The 27,823-nt window shown below is 37.6% G+C and overlaps 1 protein-coding gene across 3 annotated transcripts; it reads left to right on the forward strand.

Annotated features, from left to right (window-relative positions):
* The first annotated feature begins 325 nt into the window (after positions 1 to 325).
* LOC126827518 (E3 ubiquitin-protein ligase MIB2) lies at positions 326 to 27,823 on the forward strand. 3 transcript variants are annotated; one of them, XM_056102148.1, is made up of 19 exons: positions 326 to 456; positions 7,716 to 7,920; positions 8,442 to 8,613; positions 9,134 to 9,240; positions 10,153 to 10,353; positions 11,932 to 12,092; positions 12,850 to 12,951; positions 13,217 to 13,321; positions 13,845 to 14,016; positions 15,679 to 15,836; positions 16,764 to 16,912; positions 17,106 to 17,262; positions 18,196 to 18,350; positions 20,407 to 20,533; positions 21,473 to 21,581; positions 22,991 to 23,082; positions 24,188 to 24,366; positions 25,558 to 25,754; positions 27,038 to 27,823. In XM_056102148.1, the coding sequence occupies exons 2-19, from the start codon at positions 7,716 to 7,718 to the stop codon at positions 27,067 to 27,069; spliced, it is 2,580 nt and encodes an 859-aa protein (XP_055958123.1). In that variant the 5' UTR covers positions 326 to 456; the 3' UTR covers positions 27,070 to 27,823. The 3 variants fall into 3 exon arrangements, with proteins under 3 accessions (XP_055958123.1, XP_055958122.1, XP_055958124.1); XM_056102147.1 differs by lacking the exon at positions 326 to 456 and adding an exon at positions 480 to 631; XM_056102149.1 differs by lacking the exons at positions 326 to 456; positions 8,442 to 8,613 and having other exon boundaries at positions 7,784 to 7,920.

Raw genomic sequence — 27,823 nt, forward strand, 5'->3', positions numbered from 1 at the left:
TGCGAATTTGTTTATTATCGTACCAGCGTTAGTAATGACGATCGAGGCTAGCCTAAAATTGAATCTCTAATATTTCGGTTCAGAGTGAAACAATTTAACTGAAATTTTCAGCATATTCCTTTCTCAGTATCCATTTAAATATTATAGCGAGAACTGTCAGCCCTTTATCTAATCTTACATAATGCCCCTTTAATTTGGATAAACAGTTTACTTCATCTGTTTTTACATATTTAAAACATATTTAAGATAATGCGATACGCCTATTGCTCCGTTGGTTTGATCGCGTACTGCGGTAGGTCAGGGGTTCGAATCACATCGAGCACAAACGCGAAAACTTTCTAAAAACATATACATGTATAGTGTTTGTTAAAATGAATTATTCTGGAGAACGAGGTATAGCGCCTAAGCTGGTATAATAATGTACAGACAGATGGTACAGGTGTAACTAACTTCGAGGTAAACGCAGCTTGAATGAATGGGTGTTACCAGAGAAAATCTTTTTTAGCGCATACACAATGAATGGGTATTCCTGGGAAAATATCCTTAGCGCATGCACAATAACTATCTTGTTGTAGGCCATATTGATAAGCTAAAGTTAATAACATCGCGGTATTAATTGTGTAAAATTCAGGTGAGTCCAAATTACTTTTATGATTAAATGTTCTTAATTTATAGAACTACATTTTGAGGTTCACTGGGAGTTGGCATATTTTAAAATATTTTCCGAATTAAATAATTATTTTTTGGGTTGGTGGAGAACGTCGTCGTGCCCCCTAGCTACTGTCTGCTACCAACGACACCGCTACATTTGTGTTTTTTTTTAAATATTAAGTCTATGTTAACATCTCGCCTTTTCTCTCGAATCTAAATGGGTTCGAAGAAAGAATTCTCAAAACGACAAGGTAAAATAGAGAACAGTAAGATTTTGACATAATATATGTTTAATATTTTCATAAGGAAGTATTTTATTTTACGTTTTGAGTTGGTTATTTCCATCATTTCTTATAAAATAAAACTTTGTGCATTATCCATATAGTATTCCATCTGCAATCGCAGGTAGATTTAAATATAGTTTGGCTCAAGAAAAAATTATTAAAACAATTTTTAAGCATATTTATTCTAAGGGCCACTGGGTGGTTTCATTGGATTCGAAACCGAAACTAGTAACGACGTAATGTGCTACCACTCGGATTATGTCAACAAGTTATAAATAAATATAACATTTGACTATATGTATGTATATGCATATCCGTGTCAGCGATCTGACATTAAGCTGTTGGTTCATAAGATAGCTAAAACTGTACAGTCCATACCGACTATTATCTTCTTATTATTTGAGAAACCATGGTAGATTTATCATTCAAGCTTTTACAACGTTCATGGTTGGTGAGATAAACCATGATAGGTACATTCAAGCTCTTATAACGTTAATGGTTGGTGAGAGAAACCGAAATGACATTTCCAACCTCGTGGGTTTTCTCCGGGTCCTTCGGTTTCCTCCCACTGCTTAAGACCCCTACGCGCAAGCGAATTATTGAAATAAAATTAAAACCATATGTTAGTCCCGAAATGACCTAGTTTGTGTCGAGTGGACGTTAAACCCCATTTCTCTCTCTCTCTCCGAAATGACATGAAATGAAATGGGGTGTAACGTCCTACTGTTTTGCTCCGAACCGGGATAATAAAGACGGGCACTCGCTATACAGTGTGCTATGAGGGAAATTTTGCCCGGGCAGTGGCACTACGGCCTACTCTTATATCGAATTCCAACTGTCAAGAGATCTTTTACGTGCACGCCAATGTGTACACGGGACCTCGGTTTTTCGTACGCTCCGAACGACTAGACAGCTGTTCTTGTCAGGCCCTCTGTCCTGTATCAGTCGGAAAATCTGGGTGAATTTTCTCGGCCAATGCAGGGATCGAACACTCGACCTCCACGCTAGCGAGCCAGCGCCTTACCCACTTAGCCACCGTGACCCCCTTGAGAGAAACCATTGCTAGGTACATGTGCATTCAAGCTCTTATAACGTTCATGGTTGGGGCAGTGTGAAGTTAGCTCGATTTTCGTTTTTCGTTTTTCGATATTGGTGAATAACGAAAAACAAGCTACTCGTTTTTCGATATTGGCGAATAACGAAAAACAACTAGCTCGTTTTTTGATATTGGCGAATGTGTAGCTTGTTTTTCGATATTCAAACTTGAATCTCAAAAAAGTATATTTGATGGTTGTATATCTACAGAATTTCTCCAAAACACATTTGGTTAAATACGTTTTCTAAAACGAACTAAAAATATCATAAATGAGGATGCCTGAGCAGTGGATTCACATAAAACTGATATTTCTCCTTGTTTTTTGATATTGGCGAATCTCGAAAAACGAGCTACTCGTTTTTCGATATTCAAACTTGAATCTCAAAAAAGCAGATTTGATGGTTGTATATCTACAGAATGTCTCCCAAACACATTTGATTAAATCAGTTTTGTAAAAAGAACTAAAGATATCATTAATGAGGATGCCTGAGCAGTGGATTCACATAAAAATTACTCTTTCTACTTGTTTTTTTGATATTGGCGAATGTCGAAAAACGTGTAGCTTGTTTTTCGATATTCAAACTTGAATCTCAAAAAAGTAGATTTAATGGATGTACATCGACAGAATGTCTCCAAAACACATTTGATTAAATCAGTTTTGTAAAACGAACTAAATATATCGTAATAGAGGTTGCCTGAGCAGTGTATTCACATAAAACTGCTCTTTCTCCTTGTTTTTTGATATTGGCGAATCTCGAAAAACGAGCTACTCGTTTTTCGATATTCAAACTTGAATCTCAAAAAAGCAGATTTGATGGTTGTATATCTACAGAATTTCTCCAAAACACACCTGATTAAATACGTTTTTTAAAACGAACTGAAAATATCATAAATGAGGAAGCCTGAGCAGTGGATTCACATAAAACTGATATTTCTCCTTGTTTTTTGATATTGGCGAATCTCGAAAAACGAGCTACTCGTTTTTCGATATTCAGGCTTGAATGTCAAAAATACAAATTTTAATCATGTATATGTACAGAATGTCTCCAAAGCACATTTGATTAAATCAGTTTTGTAAAACGAACTAAAGATATCATTAATGAGGATGCCTGAGCAGTGGATTCACATAAAAATTACTCTTTCTACTTGTTTTTTGATATTGGCGAATGTCGAAAAACGTGTAGCTTGTTTTTCGATATTCAGGCTTGAATCTCAAAAAGCACATTTGATGGATGTATATCTACAGAATGTCTCCAAAACACATTTGATTAAATACGTTTTCTAAAACGAACTAAAGATATCATTAATGAGGATGCCTGAGCAGTGGATTCACATAAATATTACTTTTTCTCCTTGTTTTTTGATATTGGCGAATCTCGAAAAACAAACTACTCGTTTTTCGATATTCAGGCTTGAATGTCAAAAATACAAATTTTAATCTTGTATATGTACAGAATGTCTCCAAAGCACATTTGATTATATAAGTATTCTAAAACGAACTAAAAATATCATAAATTAGGATGCCTGAGCAGTGGATTCACATAAAACTGCTCTTTCTCCTTGTTTTTTTTTATATTGGCGAATCTCGAAAAACGAGCTACTCGTTTTTCGATATTCAAACTTGAATCTCAAAAAAGTAGATTTAATGGATGTACATCGATAGAATGTCTCTAAAGCACATTTGATTAAATCAGTTTTGTAAAACGAACTGAAGATATCATTAATGAGGATGCCTGAGCAGTGGATTCACATAAAAATTACTCTTTCTACTTGTTTTCTGATATTGGCGAATGTCGAAAAACGTGTAGCTTGTTTTTCGATATTCACGCTTGAATCTCAAAAAAGCACATCTGATGGATGTATATCTACAGAATGTCTCCAAAACACATTTGATTAAATACGTTTTCTAAACCGAACTAAAGATATCATTAATCAGGATGCCTGAGCAGTGGATTCACATACAAACTGCTCTTTCTCCTTGTTTTTTGATATTGGCGAATCTCGAAAAACGAGCTACTCGTTTTTCGATATTCAAACTTGAATCTCAAAAAAGCAGATTTGATGGTTGTATATCTACAGAATTTCTCCAAAACACATTTGGTTAAATACGTTTTCTAAAACGAACTAAAAATATCATAAATGAGGATGCCTGAGCAGTGGATTCACATAAAACTGATATTTCTCCTTGTTTTTTGATATTGGCGAATCTCGAAAAACGAGCTACTCGTTTTTCGATATTCAAACTTGAATCTCAAAAAAGCAGATTTGATGGTTGTATATCTACAGAATGTCTCCAAGCACATTTGATTATATAAGTATTCTAAAACGAACTAAAAATATCATAAATTAGGATGCCTGAGCAGTGGATTCAAATAAAACTGCTCTTTCTCCTTGTTTTTTTTTTTTATATTGGCGAATCTCGAAAAACGAGCTACTCGTTTTTCGATATTCAAAATTGAATCTCAAAAAAGTAGATTTAATGGATGTACATCGACAGAATGTCTCCAAAACACATTTGATTAAATCAGTTTTGTAAAACGAACTAAATATATCGTAATAGAGGTTGCCTGAGCAGTGTATTCACATAAAACTGCTCTTTCTCCTTGTTTTTTGATATTGGCGAATCTCGAAAAACGAGCTACTCGTTTTTCGATATTCAAACTTGAATCTCAAAAAAGCAGATTTGATGGTTGTATATCTACAGAATTTCTCCAAAACAGACTTGATTAAATACGTTTTTTAAAACGAACTAAAAATATCATAAATGAGGATGCCTGAGCAGTGGATTCACATAAAACTGATATTTCTCCTTGTTTTTTGATATTGGCGAATCTCGAAAAACGAGCTACTCGTTTTTCGATATTCAGGCTTGAATGTCAAAAATACAAATTTTAATCATGTATATGTACAGAATGTCTCCAAAGCATATTTGATTAAATCAGTTTTGTAAAACGAACTAAAGATATCATTAATGAGGATGCCTGAGCAGTGGATTCACATAAAAATTACTCTTTCTACTTGTTTTTTGATATTGGCGAATGTCGAAAAACGTGTAGCTTGTTTTTCGATATTCAGGCTTGAATCTCAAAAAGCACATTTGATGGATGTATATCTACAGAATGTCTCCAAAACACATTTGATTAAATACGTTTTCTAAAATGAACTAAAGATATCATTAATGAGGATGCATGAGCAGTGGATGCACATAAATATTACTTTTTCTCCTTGTTGTTTGATATTGGCGAATCTCGAAAAACGAGCTACTCCTTTTTCGATATTCAAACTTGAATCTCAAAAAAGTAGATTTAATGGATGTACATCGACAGAATGTCTCCAAAACACATTTGATTAAATCAGTTTTGTAAAACGAACTAAATATATCGTAATAGAAGATGCCTGAGCAGTGTATTCACATAAAAACTGCTCTTTGTCCTTGTTTTTTGATATTGGCGAATCACGAAAAACGAGCTAATCGTTTTTCGATATTCAGGCTTGAATGTCAAAAATACAAATTTTAATCATGTATATCTACAGAATGTCTCCAAAACACATTTGATTATATAAGTATTCTAAAACGAACTAAAGATATCATAAATGAGGATGCCTGAGCAGTGGATTCACATAAAACTGATATTTCTCCTTGTTTTTTGATATTGGCGAATCTCAAAAAATTAGCTACTCGTTTTTCGATATTCAAACTTGAATCTCAAAAAAGCAGATTTGATGGTTGTATATCTACAGAATTTCTCCAAAACACATTTGATTAAATACGTTTTGTAAAACGAACTAAAGATATCATAAATTAGGATGCCTGAGCAGTGGATTCACATAAAACTGATATTTCTCCTTGTTATTTTGATATTGGCGAATCTCGAAAAACGAGCTACTCCTTTTTCGATATTCAAACTTGAATCTCAAAAAAGTAGATTTAATGGATGTACATCGACAGAATGTCTCCAAAACACATTTGATTAAATCAGTTTTGTAAAACGAACTAAATATATGGTAATAGAGGTTGCCTGAGCAGTGTATTCACATAAAAACTGCTCTTTGTCCTTGTTTTTTGATATTGGCGAATCCACTGCTCAGGCATCCTAATTTATGATATTTTTAGTTCGTTTTAGAATACTTATATAATCAAATGTGCTTTGGAGACATTCTGTACATATACATGATTAAAATTTGTATTTTTGACATTCAAGCCTGAATATCGAAAAACGAGTAGATTCGCCAATATCAAAAAACAAGGAGAAATATCAGTTTTATGTGAATCTACTGCTCAGGCCTCCTCGTTTTTCGAGATTCGCCAATATCAAAAAACAAGGAGAAAAAGTAATATTTATATGAATCCACTGCTCAGACATCCTCATTAATGATATCTTTAGTTCGTTTTAGAAAACGTATTTAATCAAATGTGTTTTGGAGACATTCTGTAGATATACATCCATCAAATGTGCTTTTTGAGATTCAAGCCCGAATATCGAAAGACAAGCTACACGTTTTTCGACATTCGCCAATATCAAAAAGCAAGTAGAAAGAGTAATTTTTATGTGAATCCACTGCTCAGGCATCCTCATTAATGATATCTTTAGTTCGTTTTACAAAACTGATTCAAGTTTGAATATCGAAAAACGAGTAGCTCGTTTTTCGAGATTCGCCAATATAAAAAAAACAAGGAGAAAGAGCAGTTTTTTGTGAATCCACTGCTCAGGCATCATAATTTATGATATTTTTAGTTCGTTTTAGAATACTTATATAATCAAATGTGTTTGGAGACATTCTGTAGATATACATGATTAAAATTTATATTTTTGACATTCAAGCCTGAATATCGAAAAACGAGTAGCTCGTTTTTCGAGATTCGCCAATATCAAAAAACAAGGAGAAAGAGCAGTTTTTATGTGAATACACTGCTCAGGCATCCTCTATTACGATATATTTAGTTCGTTTTACAAAACTGATTTAATCAAATGTGTTTTGGAGACATTCTGTCGATGTACATCCATTAAATCTACTTTTTTGAGATTCAAGTTTGAATATCGAAAAACGAGTGGCTCGTTTTTCGACATTCGCCAATATCGAAAAACGAGCTAGTTGTTTTTCGTTATTCGCCAATATCGAATAACGAGTAGCTCGTGTTTCGTTATTCGCCAATATCGAAAAACGAAAATCGAGCTAACTTCACACTGCCCATGGTTGGTGGGAGAAACCATCTACACACGTCGAAGTTCTTATGACGTTCATAGTTGGTGAGAGAAACCAGGGCCCTCCTGGGAAAAAAGTTTCAGTGACGCCCCCATCCCTGCATACTGTAACTGCTTTGTCCAGTTTACCTGTGCTCAGTTTACATTTTATGATTAAAGGAATTTTAAAATACAACTTTTTATACGTTTAATACTTTATCTAAATAACTATTTATTAAATCAACCTTTATGTTTATTTTCCCTTTAACTCTCCATTTCATCGAAATTTCTGGTATGCACTTAGATAATTTGCCCCCCCCCCACCCCCACGCCCCAAAAAAGTGTCGCCCCTGGCATAACATAGGCCTGGTGATACCACATATGTAGGGGTGGATCGCAGCATTGCCGTGGGCGAACACACACACATGCAAACGTACACACACACACACACACTCCCACACCCACACACACACCCACACATCTTTGATTTTATTTATTTAGATGACACTAGTTGGACAACGCGTTGTAAGAGGGCCTCATTGGTCTGGTGGTGATGTTGATGGGGGAGAAGGACATGTTGGTACGATTGTTAGTGTTGGTGGGTTAGAAACGGCAGAAGTTGTCTGGGATAATGGTAAACGTAACAGCTGTAGAATTGGCAAGGGTGGAAAATATGACCTGAGAGTCTTGGACAACGGTACAACCGGTGAGAATTTTAATTCCTTCGTCAATTTCCGAAATGTTTGAACTTTCTGTGTGTCTTTTCTTTTGAGAAGAGACGCCTTTAGCTAAAGATGCCAAATATCCATATTGAGAAAAAGCCACCATTTGTATAATAAACAAATGATTGTTGTCCCATATAATCTCTAAATAATATCTCTAAAGGATTAGTATCAACGATTTTGTTGCGTTTCGAGTATCTTTGGGCTAATTTCTTGTCGGGGTTTGGGCATACCTGGGCTAATACGAAATGAAATGGGGTTTAACGCCCTGCTGTTTTAATACGACTTGGCTAATGAAGACGGCTAATACTTCCACTAATTTCGTGTAGCCTTAAGAAACGTATTACTTTTCTGCAGCGGAAGCAAAGACAGGAGTTACTTTTTGTATATAATGGGTCAATATATTGAGAAAAATTGCATTGATCAAAAGATTTTACGTGTAGACCTTTAACGATGGGCTATTAAAGGCCCTCGGCCCTCTTATTATTCTTTCACTTTTTTAAAGGCGTTCGACATACTCAGTTTATATGTACTGTGTGTTCTGAAAGAGGAATATTTGGAATGAGATGGACTTGTAATGTCTGTAAAGACTGTCATCTTTGCCCGGTGTGTTACGTCACAGATAAACACGATATACAACACGAGTTTAAAAGATATGTTACGCCAGGCGATCCAGGGTATGGATGTGCTTATATGTTTTGATAAATGAAATGGGGTTTATCGTCCTACTGTTCTGCACCCAAGGGGTTAATGGGTACCGTCAGACGCCATACAGTGTGCTATGAGGGACATTTTGTCCGGATAGAGGTACTTCTGCCTACTGTCAAGGGGTCTTTCACGTACGCGTCCACGTGTACACTAGACATCGGATTTTCGTTCCATCCGAAGGACTAGATACGCTTTCTTTCCAGGCTCCCCGTCCTCCGGCACAAAACCACACTAAAAAAAACACGTCGTACTTCTCGGACAACATCTCGATGCAACATCGGCCCATCTGGTTAGTGAGCCAGCGGCTTTCTGATGGGGATACCGTGGCTCCATATTCCCGGTAGAAGATAACCTCGTGAACTACAGAACAGCAGACCACGGCCTTTTCGAGATAAGGACACAAACTTCATTGTTACCCAAATTCCAATTCCATCCGATTGTTAAGCCAGATCGTTTACTAATTATAGATCGACCATTTTATCTTTTTAGTACACTAGTGCCGAAACGGGCGACCAGTGTTAAACACCAATCTATGGGTATCTTTCCTGGTGCCATTGTAAAGAGAGGTTGTGATTGGAAATGGAGAGATCACGACGGTAATATACGATATAAATTTATTGGAATAAAATGAAATTGGCTCTTACTTTTTAGCATCAACCGGGAGAATTAATAAGGTGGATATAGGCTTACGACATACAGTGTGCTGAGCGAGGAATTTTGCCCGAACAACGGGCTACGCGCCGTGAGATATTTAACGTGTTGGCGACGGTATACACGGATCCCCGTTATTTTGTCTCATCCGAACAACTAGACGCGTGTCCTTGCGAGGCCCTCCTCCCAGTAGGCTATACTCACAGGGGGTAATGTATTGTGTTCAGAGACAACTTATCGATTTCTGCTTTTCATGTAAATGTATACATAAATATGATTATTTATCAATCCGCGACAACTTTTCTTTCGGTTCTTCGGTGATGTTTGGTACACATTGGTATTCTTATTTTTCTCGTGCACTCTTTAGGTACTATTTTGCCTTGCGAAACCTGCAATTTGCCAATTAGTTAAATCCGCAATTAACCTTTTTGTGGGCAATTACGTCATTATAATCCTAACCCTGGATTTTTAGATTTTTATTATCTAAATCCTAACCCCAATTTTAGATTTAGATTGCATTCCCAACAAAATAAAATTTATTTCTAGAACTGTTGGCAAAAAATATCGCAAAATCTATTTTATGAAATAATTTTAAATTCATGGGAAGTAACTCCAAATTGTCATTGATTTTACAGCAAAAGGGCAACAGAAATTCGCCATGCAAACGGGACTATAAATATAAGGGATTACATTTGTGGGTAACCAATTGTAGGAATTTGTGCGTGTCCTGTGTCAAGATATAACGTCACCAACTGGAGGAATATTTTGGTGTGATGTGTCCATGTAACGTCAAAATTAGTGCAGTCCTTCGAGAACGTTATAAGCGTATTCTACTGTACTTTGTTTCTGTTCAACAGGTGGTGATGGTAAGACTGGTAAAGTGCTAGCTATAGAGAACAGTGACAAGTGGAATTCTGTCAGAAACAGTATCCGTGTCAAATGGTCATCAGGTGATGTTAATGTCTATCGACTTGGTGCAGAAGGTGGGAAAATAGATTTACAATTTGTACAAGAATCGCGTGGTGTATTTTATTACCGGGATCACCTGCCTGTCTGCGGTAAGTATTCCCAATCATTCTCTCAAGCAGTTGTCTTCCCTTGCCAGTTCACACTGATGCCTGATGGCAGACTTGGTGGTGACTGATTCCCAATTTGTAAACGAATATGTATATATCATTACCCTACAAGAATCACCTGGATTACAAAGCCTGTCTGTGGTAAGTATTACCAATTCATACAAGAACCATGAGAGGTATGTGTTATTACCCTCCTAGATAAGAAACCTCATCCCCTAACCCCCCGTGTTTCGAGATAATAGATGGTACTATATAGATCCACCTGTTAATCCCGATGCAGATCAGATCGGGATTTTAAAGATACATTATGGGAGATTAGATAAAGAGCTGGCAGTTCCCACTATAATAGTTAAAACTAGATAATGTAAAGGGAATATGCTGAAAATGTCAGTCAAATTGATCCACTTTGAACCGAGATTTTAGCGATTGAATTTTCCGCCTAATCTCGATCATCATTACTAAAGTCGGTAGGATAAAAAACATAGTCTCGATTATCCACTTCATGATTAAATTATGAATGGAAGCCGAACAGCAAATCGGAACCTAATCCAATAAACATCGCAGGCTAGCCATGACATCGAGAGTTGATTATGGTCTGGATAAGTTAATTAATGTCTAATTAATAATTTAGATAACATTTCAGGCCTAAAGAAAGACCTGCAATAGACAGATTTAGCTCTTGCATAATGTATACCTAACATTTTTTTTCTTCAAAACTACGACTGATTATTGTGATTTATAACATTTCTGTCACATCCAACTACAATAAAGCATATAATCCCACCTTACACGCGTATAAACCATCGCCTTTTCAGTCAAAGCGATAATAGCTGGCTTTATTCGGCATTTTAAATTTGGCATCTTTACGTCATGAAGGCGGCAGGGGCGGATCCAGAGGGGGGGGGGGCGTTGGGGGTCCAAACCCCACCCTGCTCAGCTACATAAAATAAAATGAATGCCTTTCATCAATGAAATTAAATCAGAATGTGATCCTACATCATTACAAAAATGAGTTCTCTCTTTAAAAAGCTCAATTTGTATGTATGCCTATGTAATTTAGAGACGATGATGACAGATTTCCTTAACAGGAACCTGGCAAACCCCCTCCTGCAAAAATTGCTGTCGTATACAACAACCAATCAAAGTACAAATGCACTGTAATTATGTCCGTATTAATTTTGGTAAAAACAACGCCTGATGATTATTCACTTTATTGACAATATTTGCAGATAAACGAAAGATGTTTCACTAGATTGGGCTGTGTAATGTGTGTATGTTTAATAAGTTTTAATAGTATAAAATTAACTTATTTTTAATATCTTACATGCATTAATAATAAAATTAAGTTTGTCAGGTGAAACTAAGGACATCCAGTCGTAGCTAAAATATATCTCAACGTTTTTAACTACGTTCTCGTAGCTATTACCCTTCCTGTCTCAGATAAGTATTCTCAATTTGTCCAAGAATCATGTGGTATGTATTTTAAGTCAAGTGTATTCGGGACCTCGGTTTTTCGTCCTACCCGAACGACTACAAGAACTTCGAATCTTTTCCTTATAGAGAAACCAAAAGAAAACGCTTCTCCAAAAGATCAAGAACGTGATTTAGTTACCAACACAGAGGTTTTAAAAGAAGGTGATCGGGTGTGTATAATGGTCTCTTCGGAAAAAATTGAAGAACTCCAGAAACAGCATGGTAGTTTTTCTAAAGGAATGTTAGGTGTAAGTTTACATACAATGCCTTTTGATTAATTATTGCCGGTGGTGGGGGGGGGGGGCAAAAGGTTAACGCGTGTGAGTTAGATCATAAGGTCTGTCATTGAATGAAGTGGCGTGGTTTCGATTCCTTGCTTGTACTTGACAAGGTATAGGGTCGCCTGTCCACGTTGGTGAGTTTTCGACGGGTCCACCAGCGAATTATTGAAATACAATTGAACCATATGTTAGTCCCGTAAATTTTTAATTAAAAGATGCTTTAAAACAATCGACAACTCAAACCCATGGACCCCGACGTTTCCGTCTACTTTTTTTTGAAGCAATACGATCTGATTAAAATACAGATCTATATTTCGTTTCGTTTTTTTATACGTTTGATGGCCTACACTACATGAAGATCTAATCTGTTGTATTGGGAGGTCGCGTCAGAGGTGATTCGAGCGGCCTTTGACCCTATGACATCAGACATCTGAGTAACCAATCAGCGTTGATGTTTCTAGTGGATTACCCACAGTTCCAAAAACTTGCCGTAACAGACCGTTCCATTGGCTAATCTCCCACATCATACAGAACGCAGGCGATATAACACTTCTTCCAGATTCTAGTGTAGTAAAGACAAGTAAAACCAAATATTGAACTATAAAACACGAAACGAAATAGGATCTGCGTTTTAATCAGATTGAAAGCTATAGAAATACAATATACATGTATAATGATTCATTTAAATAGCTTGCATATCAACCATTTATTCGTATTTTTGCAGTGTGCTGGAAAGACCGGGGAAGTTACAGGATTTGTTCAAGGCGATGCATTGGTCGAATTCGGTGATTTTAAGTTTCGATTCTTCCCAGGATTGCTGAAAAAAGTAAGTTATTATTCAAATATATTTCAAAAAGAAATCACAGATTGTGTGTTATTTTTTGGTGTGGGGGGGGGGGGGAGTACGGGGTACAACAGATTTTGATAAAAAAAAAAGGGTTATTTGTGTGTTTTTGTCCCAGATTTTCATGAACAGTCTTATTATTGGGTTTTGTCCCAAATTTCCAACCTAATGTTGGATTTCTCTTCCTATTGTGTAGGTTTATGAACTTTAATGTTGGTGATATTGGATTTCTCTTCCTATTGTGTAGGTTTATGAACTTAAAGTTGGGGATATTGTTCGCATTTTGTCTGATGAAGAGAAAGTGAGAATATTACTAGAAAATCACGGAGGTTACAACAGCAAGATGAAACAGGTAATTCTATTTTTACTAAAAATGAGATATACAGGAATAGTCGAATTATCTTGTCTGAAACATTCAACTTAAAATATTGATCCTTTTCCAAGTGATCATTACGTCTTGACCATAATATATGAAATACAACCTTAAAAGAACCAATTGCCTGATTCATGGAAAGGGTCACCTTTTATATTCTCAGTTTGACTCTGATTGGAGCCACCGTGGCTCAGTGAGTAAGACGTTCTCTCGCTAACCTAAAGGTCTCGTGTTCATCTGGATTTTCCGGCCCGGTTCCCACTTGTAAGTCTGACAAGGAACAGGGTATAGTCGTTCGGATGGGACACAAAACCACGAGAAACTTTGACAGTTGGAATTCGAAATAAGAGTAGATCGCGCAAAATTGCCCTCATAGCACACTGTATGGCGTATATCCGTCGTCATTAGCCCAGTCGGTGCAGAACAGTAGGACGTTAAACCCCATTTCCTTTCATTTGACTTTGTCTCTTGGTTCATGTCGATTTTACTCGTATTTCCGCAGTACCTAGGTAAAGTTGGACAAGTAACTAAGATAGATTCTGATGGTGATGCTGTTGTAAAGTTTGGTAGAAGAGTGTGGGTGTATAACCCGGCTTGTTGTATACCAGCACCAGGTGAAATGATCGATGAAGAAGAAGAAGAAAGTGATGACAGTGATACTGTTGATATGTCAGGTACTGACTGACTTATTTTAATTCGCATACTTATCGTAAAATGGTTGAATTAATAACATAGGAATGTGAGTTTGTGACCCATTGAAAAAAGATGAACAGATAAATAGGGTTTAACGTCCACACAATACAGCATATAGAACAAGTGGCATCTTGTTAAAAATGAAAGGAATTGAATCATTTCTGAACTGACATTCCTATTAGAGAGTAAACTTTTAAAATACTGTAGTTTGCAAGGGATTCGTATAGCAATAAATGCCGTATCGAGCACAGGGCCCTATCTAGCGGGGGTGCAGGGGGTACATTGCACCCCCAGAAAAATAAGGCGCCCCAAGAAATTGCGCCCCCACCCCATCCAAAAAAAACAAACCCAAAATTATTTGACAATCTTTCAATTATAAAATAATACACTTGATTGTATGATCACACAGTGATGCTCTTAATGCACTGATCAGTCGATCGGTTTTAAGGGCGCCCACACGCCAATAGGTTCGTTTGCTCTGATCCAAACTTTCTTATATCACATACGTGGAGGCTATGGCGCCCCACCACTCTGCCGCACCCCCACTTTTAAAATCCTGCATACGGCCCAGATCGAGCCTTTAACCAATGTGGCACTACTCGTTAGTCGAATATGGAAAGCAAAACCGTCAAAAGCTTACCACATCCGAAGTGTGGCACATTTTCAGCTAAACATCTTTGTATCGGCCTTGATCTCTGGGTTTGACTGGCGTGGATACTGTTGTAACCCTCTACTCGTGGACTTACCTTATTTCTTTAAATCCAGCTACCCCAATCAGAATATATATTAGGAACAACATGAGTTTCTTGTATACGTTTTTATATGAGAGATGTATATGTTTTATATGAGAGAGAGAGAGAGAGAGAGAGAGAGAGAGAGAGAGACTATGTCATTTCGGGACTAACACATGGTTCAATTTTATTTCAATAATTCGCTTGCTCGTAGGGGTCATTAGCAGTGGGAGGAAACCGGAGGACCTGGAGAAAACCCACGAGATTGGACAGGCGACCCTACTCCTTGTCACGTACAACCGGGGAATCGAAACCACACTAGTTGACTTAATGACAGGACTCATGATACAGCGCGCACATGCTAACCATTCGGCCATCCAACCCCCCCGTTTTATATGGAGCAGGACACATACCGTAGTTATAAGTAATAGTCTACATACAACATGTCTTCCATGGCGTGGCTAGACTTCTGGAAAACACTACAACATGCTCTTCTTGGAATCTAAATGGCAGCTGATTTTCTAAGCCTAACTTTCTTTTTTTTTAAATTCTGCCATTTCTGCGATGATCGAATTATTAATTATTGGTTTGGTTAATTACGCTTAATGATGTCAAGAATCAACCAAATATGGACTTTGTCATAGTTTATGATTCTAATGCAGCCTTGATTCTAATTGAGTCACAGAGATCATGTCCGGTTATTCTCAAAATATCGTTTCAAATAAACACATATGCTGAAAGAGAACTTTTAGGTCAGACTGTTCTCATATTCACATAACTTATAATTTATCTATACATAAATCCCCAATTATAGTACACAAAGTGTAACTGAATAACCAAAGGGAACAATGTGAAAAAAACCCATGAAATTGACTGCTGTGCTCTATTTTTGTACTTTTTGTTATTTATCAGATTTGAACAATGCTCTATTGAAATTAATGGGCGGTTTGTTAGGTCAGCCAATCATTGGTGGCTCTGGTACTACGCTGGGAATATTGGCACTTTATAAGGTCATATCAGAAAATAACGCAAGCGAAGCGATTTCCTTGATACGACGTCAACCTCAATTGGTGAGTGATATAAACAAATTAAAGATACATTATATAAGAGCTAAATTCGTTCAATACAGGTCTTTATTTTGGCTTCAAATGTTATATAAACTATTATTGATTAGACATTTATTCACATGCCAAGCCTATAGTCAACTTTCTAGAGTATCGGACGTCGGAGATTAAACAGACTGAAACACTATCACTATTTAATGATTTAATTTAAAAATGATAGCTACGATAATAAACATCTATGCCACATCTTGTCAAAACTCCAATCAGTGATAACTTCGCTCAGAATAAAGTAATTTGAATGATATTTTCAATATGTTCATTTTGCCTTATCTACTTTTGAACTATTATATCCAGAACGGCCAGCTCTTTATCTAAATCTTACATAATGCATTTTCAAAGGTAATAAAAATATAAGACAAAGAACTCACGAACAGTTCTATTTTAAACATACATTATGCGAGAGTTAATTCGGCCTATTTTGGGTCTTTATTAGGCCTGAAATTTTATATAAACTATTAATTAGACATTTATTAAAATGAAAAGACCTTAACCAACTCTCGATGCCATCTTATGTGTCGGATTGTCACTGGATTTGAATCCGATCTGTTGCTCAACGCTCATGGATAATCGAGACTGTTTTTTTTATCGTACCGGCATAAGTAATGATGCCCGAGGCTAGGCCGAAAAATTAATCGCTAATATCTCGGTTCAGAGTGGAGCAATTTGATTGAAATTTTCAATATATTCCCTTTACATTATCTAGTTTTTATCTAACCCGCGACGTTTGACAGGCGATGCTACTCCTTGTCACGTACAGGCGTGGGGTCTCTATGAAAGACCTCATGGTCTAAAGGGCTATTGTTAGATGACTCGAACACTAACCGCCTTAATCAAAGAAGAAATATAGTATTTTAAGTGAAACTTTGGATTCAGGTAAACGCAGACTTCAAAGGAATAACACCGCTGGTGCTTGCAAGTCATCAAGGTGGCACAGCGATTGTTGAAGAACTTTTAAAACAGGGGGCTGATATCAATAAAACAGATGAAAATGGTAACACAGCATTGGTAGCTGCCATCGCAGGGTATGTATTTGTCTCTCCAGAAAAGTGAATCAATGACCAGGATAGATTATATGCAAATTTAAGATCAATCGGTCAACCCAAAGTTCAAAATGTAATAAACCTTATTTTAATTTCACTGTTTGATTGGATGCGTCCCCACCGTCCATGCACGTCTTTGGTTATCCAATAGTATAGGCCTTCATTTTACTTTCAGAAAAGAGAGAAGTATAGCAAGATTATTAATCTCCCGAGGAATCAATGTTAAAGTCATTCCTAAAGACAAAAAACCGGCTCTGTTTTGTGCGGCAGTGGAAGATTATGGTGATATTGTGACGCTTATATTACAGAAAGGTGCGAATGCGAACATTCAGGTACACGACTGTGGATTCACCCTCTTTTATTTATGCAACGTGGGGGTGGGGCTGGTGACCGAATGGTGTAACGCGTGTTTTAGATCACAATGTCTGTCATTTAGTGACGTGGTTTCGATTCCTCGCTTGTACGTGACAATTAGTAGGATTGTATGTCCAACCTCGTGGGTTTTCTCCTGCCCCCCCCCCCTTTTCCTCCCACTGCTAAAAACCCTTACGCACTAGCGAACTGTTAAAATGAAATTGAATAATATGTTGGTCCCAAAATGATCTAGTTTGTGTCGAGTGGACATAAATATCTCTCTCTCCCTCTCTCGCTCTCCCTCTCCCCCTTTCTCGATCTCTCCCCTGTCGTTGATAGAACGACATACTGAACTGAGCGGAATTCCTTTAAAGTAGCTAAGTCTCTTAACTCAATATCATCAAAAATCTTCGACATTGAAAACACGAATTATTTGTCAATTCAAATCAACATTGGTCTTGTGATCTTACAGGGAAAAGATGGGCTTATTATATCCAATAGTCAAGACAAAATAAACATTTTACCATTGGTACACGATTCGTTTCAGCGCCATTTGGAACAAGGGACTCAGAGAACAGGGCTAGACATATTCCACAAGTCATGTCAAATGGCGACGCTATATTCTTATCTGGAGAGCATGCGCAATAAATACTAAAGATTGCCATTCACATGAGACTTCTGGCGTATTAGAAATTACAGTAAAAACAGAAACGATTGAATGTAAATCAGTTTATAAACATTCATATTACATTATTATAGGCGTTGCGACCCATTTTTGTCAATTTCTAGGTCCCAAATATTAGCGATTTAGCTCCTTTAACTTTCACACTTTTGTAGTTTACGGGGGATTCAACTTCCCATAAATAACTTTCAGACTTTAACTGACTGTACTTGTTATTTGTTTTTTGCAGGACAGTGATGGGGACACGGCCCTACATGGTGCTGTACACACAGGAAGTGACGACTCTATTAGAGCTTTGTGCGAGTCTCAGAATGTTGACCCAAGTTTGGTCAACAAGAAAGGTTTTAACGCTCTCCATCTTGCTGCCTTCAAAGACAGACCGCTGTACGTAACCTATAACTACTGTTTTTTACTTTTTGGATTTTTGCTTCAGGAACTCGTTCTTGTTCTTTTTGGGGCGACGCGCTTACAAACGTGTCTAAGGCATGAAACGTGACATGGTTGTTCTATCGACCATTGCGTTTAGATTCAAGATGGCTACGATGACGTCAATGCCGGTTCTAGGTTTGCATAGTACGCTCCACACTGATCCGCAGTGAATATTCACTAGGCCGCTACAATCACTGATAAAGATGACATCGATGCGACTTAATGAGCCCCAAATATTAACTTTTTCATTCGACAAATTAAATTCTAAAAACATTTTTTTTTATGCATTAGAAAAATAAATAAAGACGTTTGACGTATTTGTAGGTAAAGATTATTTCCTGTTTAGTGTAAATGGGTATTAAAATGAGTAAAAAACACCATTCTGCCCGAACTAGTAACGTCTTATGTAAACAATGCACGCGACATTGAGCCAATGATTGACGCCGCGTGATGAGACGTCACGTGTCGAAGGCAGGCAAAACAATTTTACAACAAATTTAAATGGCCTGTCTAATACCTTAGATATGGAAATGAAATGGAGTTTAACGTCCTATTTTTCTACACCGACTGGTCTAATTAAGACGGTCTTATGCTAGGTTCCTACAATCACGTCTTGCGTTACGACTGAAATCGTGGTTTTAATCGTAGAGTAATCGTGGGGATATTATTAGGTATTATCATATATTGAGGTCAGTCGCAGTAATCGAAACGTATCCGAACTGATCTGCACGTACCAGATCGAAAACTCATTAGGGACAATCCTATCATAAAGCATCGCACGCCATTAGATATTGCTTTTTATACGCCCACATTTCAAATATATTGTTAGAGATATAGAGTTATGCCTTGCTTTAACGTGGGCTACGAATCGCACCAAATAGTGACGAATCAAAATTAATCAAAATTCGTGGCGATTCGGCAAAAAAATCAAAACGATCGTAGGGAATCGGGAGTAGTTACGTAGCAGTTACGAATAGTTTACGAAAGAGTTATGATAATTCGTGGGTAATCGGGTGAAAGATATGTCGGATTTCAAGGTAGCGTTCTACGAAATGAAAAAAACATCTATACGAATTGAAACGATTTAGTTACGAATAAGTTACGGATATGCCGAATTGCTAACGAATATGCCGAATTCAGTTACGAATAGACTGCGCTCTCCACGAATGATGCCGATAAAGGTACGAAAAATTAACGATATTTGGCACTATTCGTCCAAGAATCACCCACGAACTTCAAGAACCGTCAACGATTCGTGGCATTCGTTGCCCATATAAAGGCTGGCCAGGAAATGTTTTGTTTGTCTGTGATATCACCTCGGTGGAAGCGGACGTAAAATACAACTAACTAAGTAAGTAAGTGTTTTGTTTCAACAATAACTTATGCTCGGTGGAAGCGGACGTAAAATACAACTAACTAAGTAAGTAAGTGTTTTGTTTCAACAATAACTTATGCTCGGTTCCCACTGTTGTGCGATGCGTTACGATAGGATTGTCCTTATTGAGTCCACGATCTGATACGTGTAGATACGTTCGGGTACGTTTCGATATGGTCAGCGCGATTGCTTCGACTGACCATAATATATGATCAGACCTGATAGGATCAGAACGATTACTCCACGATTACAACCACGATTCAAGAAGCGCCTATGATATATCTAGGAATCGGAAAATTATTGGATTCGGAACGATTCTTGGCATTCGTAGCCCACGTGAAAGCCAGGCAGTAGCGACTTGAATCGCTGGAAACATCTGTCTCGATATTCGGCGATCCGTTCCAAAGTTGAAAGAAATTGTTAACGCGATAGAGTCTATACAGTTTTTAACAGATTTTTTTCTAATTCAATACGAATCAATGGGGCAATGGGGGATGAGCCCTATGGATTTCCCCCTTTTCCGTCCATCTATTGCAAAATGTGGATGTATCATTGCATGATAAAAATTATTGCTCGTATTTCATGGATTTGTGTTAATAGATAAATATTAAATGTCATTAAAACAATTTATTTTAGAGCTGTTGAGAAAATTCTTGATAAAAATAAAGAGTTGGTAGAGGTTAAAAAAAGGGATGGCTTCAATGCTTTACACATCGCTACCGTAAATAACCATGTCAACTGTGCTAGAATACTTATACAAAAGGTAATATGTACAATATCCCCAAAGAAACATTTCATAAACACCAACATATGGCTCAAAATTCTAAACGCTTAAAGAGGCAACATGACAGACAGCTCATTTTAGTATCAAACTTAAAACAGGGACTGAAAGGTCGAATGATATCGTGGCCTCGTTGTTACTCGGACAATATTATTATTTCAAATACTCTTAAAGAAATAGAATGCCGTGAAATCATTTGGAATATTATTATTTTGTGTCAAGAGCATTGTCTGAAATTATGTTTGTAGCCATGTTGTCCCTTTATTATAAGCGTGACATGTTATTGTTGACTTTTATATTGTGACTTTGGTTTCGATTTTCTTAGTTCTAAAATTTGAAACCGCCATTCTAGTATGCCAGTATTGGTGACTAATTCTGTATTAAAACTCGTAAAGTATGACGTCCTATAAGGGCCGATGTAAGGGTCAATTCTGTTTGCCCTATAGACTTGACAACTAGATAACATCATAAGTTCATTGATGAGTTTTATAGCCCATGAATACTTACCACCTTCCGTCTAACCATTCTCCCTTTCAAAACCAACGTGAAATTTCAGCTAACTATTAAAACCATTTTGCTGGTATCTGTAAGCTACGAAATTTTCGGATTGTTATTAGTGCTCTACACCGGAAATGCCACCATCTTGACAAACTAAGTCTTAGACCAAATTTTATCCAACAGACGCGGGAAATGAGCCATTTCTTTACCATGATATACAACAGTTAACATACAAAATGGTTGACTAAAGTCCAAATTAATCGCCATTTTGAATTGAAAATTAAAGACATTACCAAAGCCTAATGTGATCGCCATTTTAAATTGAAAATTGAATACATTATCAAAATCCATATGATAATTGTTGACCTTTTCCGGGATAGAACTAACTATATGATAATTGATGTTGTTTCCGACTTTTCCCAGGGTAGAGCTGATGTAAACTGTAAACGTGATGATGAATCACTACTCACACCACTCCATCTAGCTTGCTTAGAGGGTTATTTCGAAACCGTTGAATTATTGGTAGAGAGAGGTTTGTAAATGGATTTAACGTCCTAAAATCTGGATGATGAAGACGAAATATGTGTTATGAAGGCAATTTTATATGGGCAACGGCGCCTCCGCCACTCCTTAACGATTACCTACTGTTATGGATTCTTTTACGGGTACACTGGGTTAATGAAGAGGGGCATACGCCATACAGTGTGCTATGATGGGACTTTTGCCCCGACAGCCGCGCAACGGCCAGCTCTTATATCAAATTCAAACTGTCATGGCATCTTTTACGTGCAAACCAATGTGTACACAGAACCTCGGGTCTATATGATGCGCATGATGCCAGTCTCCGCTGAGAAGGGGGAACTGATTAACTTTCTCGGCCAACACCGGGATCTAAGATGAGAATTCCAAATTAGGTTCCAAGGCCTTACTCACTAAGCCACTGTGTTGGAACAGGAAACCAAGATGGAAAATCGGGAACGCACCTGGTTAGTGAGCCACAGTTGCTATACACTTTAGTTGTTAATATTAGCAAGGCATACAAAGGAAGAAAATATTAATCAAAATAGAACTCAAATACAGCAATACTTTAATTATATATTGAATTCCGATGGTGTATTGTTAATCTGTCCGTTTCTCAGTCCGTCGGGGCATACCTACTTGTACAGCGTTTAGCACAGCAATAGTTAGATTTGGTGGCAAAGATGGCATTTTCTCAAAACAAGAGTTATTGTCGTAACAAAATTCATATTGACGGGCCCGGGATTTTGAGCATAACGATTGAAAAAAAGGTTCCGAAGTTTGCCTTCAGGAAAATGTTTAAACTAGGGAACACATATTTGCAAATAATTGTGGGGCTAAAGCCCTGCCCTCACCCCCGGTTCCGGTGGATCTTTTGTATTACCATACTCTAATTACGTTCTTGCCCAGGTCTAGTTCAGTGATCAACAGCAGGATTCTGTGATCGGTATTTACAAAGTTATACTCTGCTGACGAACAGTGTTGCTGGTGGGCTTACAGTGCCGGATTTATCTGTATGCTTAGGAGACTGAATACTAGAGCCTCAAGATCTAGGAAATGAAATGAAATGAAATGGGGTTTAACGTCCTACTGTTCTGCTCCTATACTGGGCTAATGAAGACGGGCATACGCCATACAGTGTGCTATGAGGGAAATTTTGCCCGGGCAGCGGCACTATCGCCTACTCTTATATCGAATTCCAACTGCCAAGGGATCTTTTACGTGCATTCTAATGTATACACGGGACCTCGGTTTTTCGTATCATCCGAAGGACTAGACAGCTGTCCTTGTCAGGCCCTCCGTCAAGATCTAGGAGGCCGTTTGTCAAGATGTATGAGTGGAAAAACCTATGGCCCGTCTTCATATAAATCCAGCACTGTAGATCTTATACATGATTATCAATATGGTTTTTGTTTATTGTAGGAGCAGATGTGAACATACCTGACCGTGCTAGAAATACTCCTCTTCATTTAGCTCTTCAAGGTCGACCGGGTGTTGATAGGGGACACGGACTGGTAAAAATACAAACACACCTTGTTTTACGTTTTCCATTTTTATTCCATCTGGGCTAATGAAGACGGGCATACGCAGTATGCTATGAGGGAAATTTTGCCCGGACAGCGGCACAACGATCTACTCTTATTTCAAGTGCCACCTGTCAAGGGTTCTTTTACGTGCATGCCAATATGTACATGGGACCTTGGTTTTTCATCTGTCCTTGTCAAGCCCTTGTCAATGTGTACACGGGGCCTCGGTTTTTCATCAATTCGAATGATTTTACGATGCTTCTTACCAGCTCCCTCACCCAACTTGTCCCTGTACCATATAAATACATTGTCATTTTTGTAAACGAACCGTCTGTAATAAATTGATTGTTTAAAGATGCAGTATTTAAGATTTAGATAAAGACCTGACAGTTATTGCTATAATACTTCAAAACTAGATAATGAAAAGCGAATATCTTGAAAATTTCAGTCAAATTACATCATTTTGAGTGACGTTAGGGCTGTTTGGAGAATAGCGGAATCTCGATTGTCATTGCTACCGTGGTTACGATAGTAAACAAAGTCTCGATTATCCATATTTTTACTTTTATCATTATCCGCCGATCGTGTTTAAATCCGTTCAAAATCTATGGTTTTGTCAAGTTAAAGCATATCTAATTAATAATTTATTTAACAATGACCAGCAAAAGTCAGATTTAGCTCTTGCATAATGCATCTTTAATTTAATGAGGCCGGGTTCGGGCGCTCCAAGTGGTAGTTCTCACTATAATAGTTAAAAACTAGATAATGTAAAGGTAATTTGCTGAAAATCTCATTCAAATTGATGCACTATGAACCGAGAACTAAGCGGTTTAAATTTCCGGCTAGCCTTGATCATCATTACTAAAGTCAGTACGATAAACAGCATAGTCTCGATTATCTATTTAATCGTTAAAACGTGAAGGAAAGTTATGCAGTAAATAGACTCATAATCCACTAAAGACCGCAGGCTAACGATGCCTGGATGGGTTAATTAATATCTAATTAATAGTTTAGATAATATTTCAGGCATAAAAAGACCTGCAATAGGCAGATTTAGCTCTTGCATAATGCATGTTTAATTTTTATATTGCAGCTTGGAGCGTTGTTGGGCCTGGGTTCATCATCTAAAACAGAAAATCGTATAAAGATTGCCGGCCTGCTTATGCAAAATGGTGCTTCTCTGGAACGAGGAAATGTAATCGGACTAACACCAATTGATGTCTGCGGGGATCCTGCCGTTAAGGCAGCTGTTAGCAAGTATGCCCAAAAACGGTAAGTTTGAGACCCAAGTTTCAGTAGTGTAGAAGATTGTTGGCGAAAGGGGATTTGGGTGTTGAGTTTTGATGGGGCGCAGCACTAGCGGATTAAAAATTATGCCCTGCTCTTTCTTTCTTTCTGATTTATTCTCTGCTCAAAGTTACAACATTAAAATTGTGCTGGTTATAACATTTATTTGGTACAATTATTAACTTGATTTTCTTTTATTACCTTTTTGTCCATTACGTATTGTTTCTGTAAGTGTTTTTATTATTATTTGTGTGTGTGTGGGGGGGGGGGGGGATTTAGTGAGAGCTTGCAGGAAAAACTGTACATGGGTACAAACTTTCTTCCAACATAGATGTGGTCGGCCTCCGTGGATCTATTTATTGCATTATGCAATATTAAATAAAGAGCTGGCCGTTCCCGCTTTAATAGTTAAGAATTAGATAATAAAAAGGGGTTATTTTTAAAAACAATTCAGTCAAATTACTTCATTCTGGCTAAGTTAGGGATGTTTGGAGAATATCGGAGTCTCGATTATCATTACTACAATTTTTACGATAGTAAACAAAGACACGGTTATCCATTTTTTAATTAAATCATTAACTGCCTATCGTTTTTAAATCCGATGAAAATCAAGAGCATCCGATGGCATAAAGAGTTGATTATGCATTATGCAAGAGCTAAATCTGATTATTGCAAGTCTTAATTTAGGCTTCAGATGTTATAGAAATTATAAATTAGATCTTTATTTAAACAAGTAGACCAAAATCAACTCTGTAGACCCACGGATGGCTCGGCTACAGCTCGGATTTAAATAGGATTTCACTAATTGATTAAATCAAATAACCTGATGAAAATACATCAGTTAGATCGAGGCTAAATGATAGAGTGTACTTAGCGAGGCCGCTGTAAAGCGTTTCCGTATGCCATTGAAAACTTTACTTGATAATCGAGATATGTAGGTGGAGTTAACGTCTGTCAATCAAACGATCAGCGAAGGTGAAGACGCATTTCGCTACCATTTCTAGTGAAATATTACAACGATGATAACTATGTTCAGAATAAAGTAATTTGACTGAATTTTTCAATATATTCTTCTTTCATCATCTACTTTTTTATTTGCATTCGTTTAGTATCAATATATTACATAATTCTTCCCTCCCTCCCTTTAAACCATATATAAATGTTATCTATTTTTAGGCAGTCTACTCAAGAAACTCAAGGTTTGGGAACCCAAATAAGACTACCATGTACCCGGTGTTTTTCCAAGGCAGCCGATATTACCTTAAAGCCATGTGACCATACTTGTGTCTGCGATAAGTGCGCATTGCAGATTGAGGATTGTCCTCTGTGTAACCAGACTATACACAGAAGGTTACGATCCAAGAGTGGTCAGGGTTAGTATTGCATTCACTCGATCAGGAGTCTTTAGTAGTGGGGGGGGGGGCATTCGGCCACCCAACCCCGCTATAACTAATCAGCAGGCATTGTACGTAAACTTACACCTAACTTTCCTTTCCTTGAGTCACTGACAGACCTTATGATACAAAGTGCGTTTGTTAGACCATTCAACCGCCCGACACGCGCGATAAATGAAAGAATTCGATCACATTTTCAGGCGCGAAATTAGCAGGCAGATCTCAAGATTCTGTCCCATTGACTGCCATTTCTGATCCCCTCGTTCACAAGCATTTGCTCCTAGGAATGACCTCAGAAGCTGAAACATACCCCTGACCCCACCCCTTCAGGTTGCTTAGTGCTATAGTCACTTCTCTAAGGTTGTCGAAAATCAATAACAAAATCACAATCTGATTAAATCACAGATCCATTTCGTTTCGTTTTTATAGTTCAAAATTTTATTTTACTTGTCTTTACTACACTAGGATCTGGAGGAGTTGTTATCATTGACGTGTTCTGAATGGTGTGAGAGATTAGCCAATGAAATGGTCTTGTTACGGCGAGCTTTAGGCGTGTTTTGCACGGAACTGTGGGTAATCCACTAGTAACATCAATGCTGGTTGTTTAATCAAATGTCTGACGCCATAGGGTCAAAAGTCGCCCGTATGACCTCTGACGCGACCTATCGCTACAAGCAGTCAGAACTCATGTAGTGTAGGCCATCGGAAGTATAAAAAAACGAAACGAACTATAGATCTGTATTTTAATCAGCTTGAACAAAATCAATAACTTTATGTCAACTTTAATAAAACTGCTTTTCAGCGAGATAACGATTAGCGAACAATTATATAGGCAATACGATCTATATTCTACCGGATGGTCATAGCCATATTTTGTTGACATTCATTGTAGGCGGGATTGTGGATGGCGCCCTAGATTTGGAACCGTCCTTGCCCCCCATATTCACAGCTTCTAGATCCGTTACTGCACATTTTGAAAGATTGCTGATTTGGTGATGCCTCTTTTCTTACTTGTCAGTGGTACAGGACCGAGGTCCTGCTAAGTCGTTCGGATGGGACGAAAAACCGAGGACCTGTGTACACATTGGTGTGCACGTAAAAGATCCCTTGGCAGTTGGAATTCGATAGAAGAATAGGCCGTAGCGCCCTGTCTGGGCAAAATTTCCCCCATAGCACACTGTATGGCGTATGCCCGTCTTCATAAGCCCAGTTGGAGCAGAACAGTAGGACATTAAACTCCATTTCATTTCATTTCGTTTCAGATCGGACACAGGAAGATTGTAAAGTACAGTAAACACATTACTAGCTCTGGGCCGACATACGGTATTGTCGAATATTGCGGGACCAAATATTGGCCGACAAAGGAATTGGGAGGTCATTGCTTATTATTTTATTTACTCAAGCGTGTGCACATGCGCAATCTATTTAATGTATGGTTTTCCTAGTAATAGAACAGGTGTGCGTATTTAATTGTAAATGGACAACAATTTTTTTTTTTTGGGGGGGGGGGTGATTTTAGGGTTATGCAATTAGAGATTATTAATATAGTTTATAGTTCACACCTAAAAAAACCTACCTATGGTTATGGGACATTACAGCTAACAACGTCAGCCTCTGTCTACATGGTAAATCGCACCGTTAAACAGCTATAATATATGTGACAATGTCCCTCTCTTCTGGCTCTCTCTTGGCTCTCTCTTGACCCCCTTGACACCCTCCACACACGCACCCATGGACACGCGCCTAAGGACAACGCTACACGCAAACCTATTAGATAAAACTGCGGGCAAGAAATGAACAACAGAAATAACAATCAAGCGAATGGATCCGGGTGTGTGGGGAGGGGGTGTGGGTGATGTAACGGAAGCGTCCACTGTGTTGTACAGTTCCGGACCAATACAGGCTTCATACGCAATGGAAAACAATTTCACAATATTTTTATTATAAAATATGTATTGTATATCCCATGTTGTGGTTTGTATATTTATATATCTATATCCTGTAATTTCTAGGTTGTGGTCTACAGCTTTATAAATATTATAAATACA

Source organism: Patella vulgata, chromosome 7, assembly GCF_932274485.2.
Source record: "Patella vulgata chromosome 7, xgPatVulg1.2, whole genome shotgun sequence".
NCBI lineage: Eukaryota > Metazoa > Mollusca > Gastropoda > Patellidae > Patella > Patella vulgata.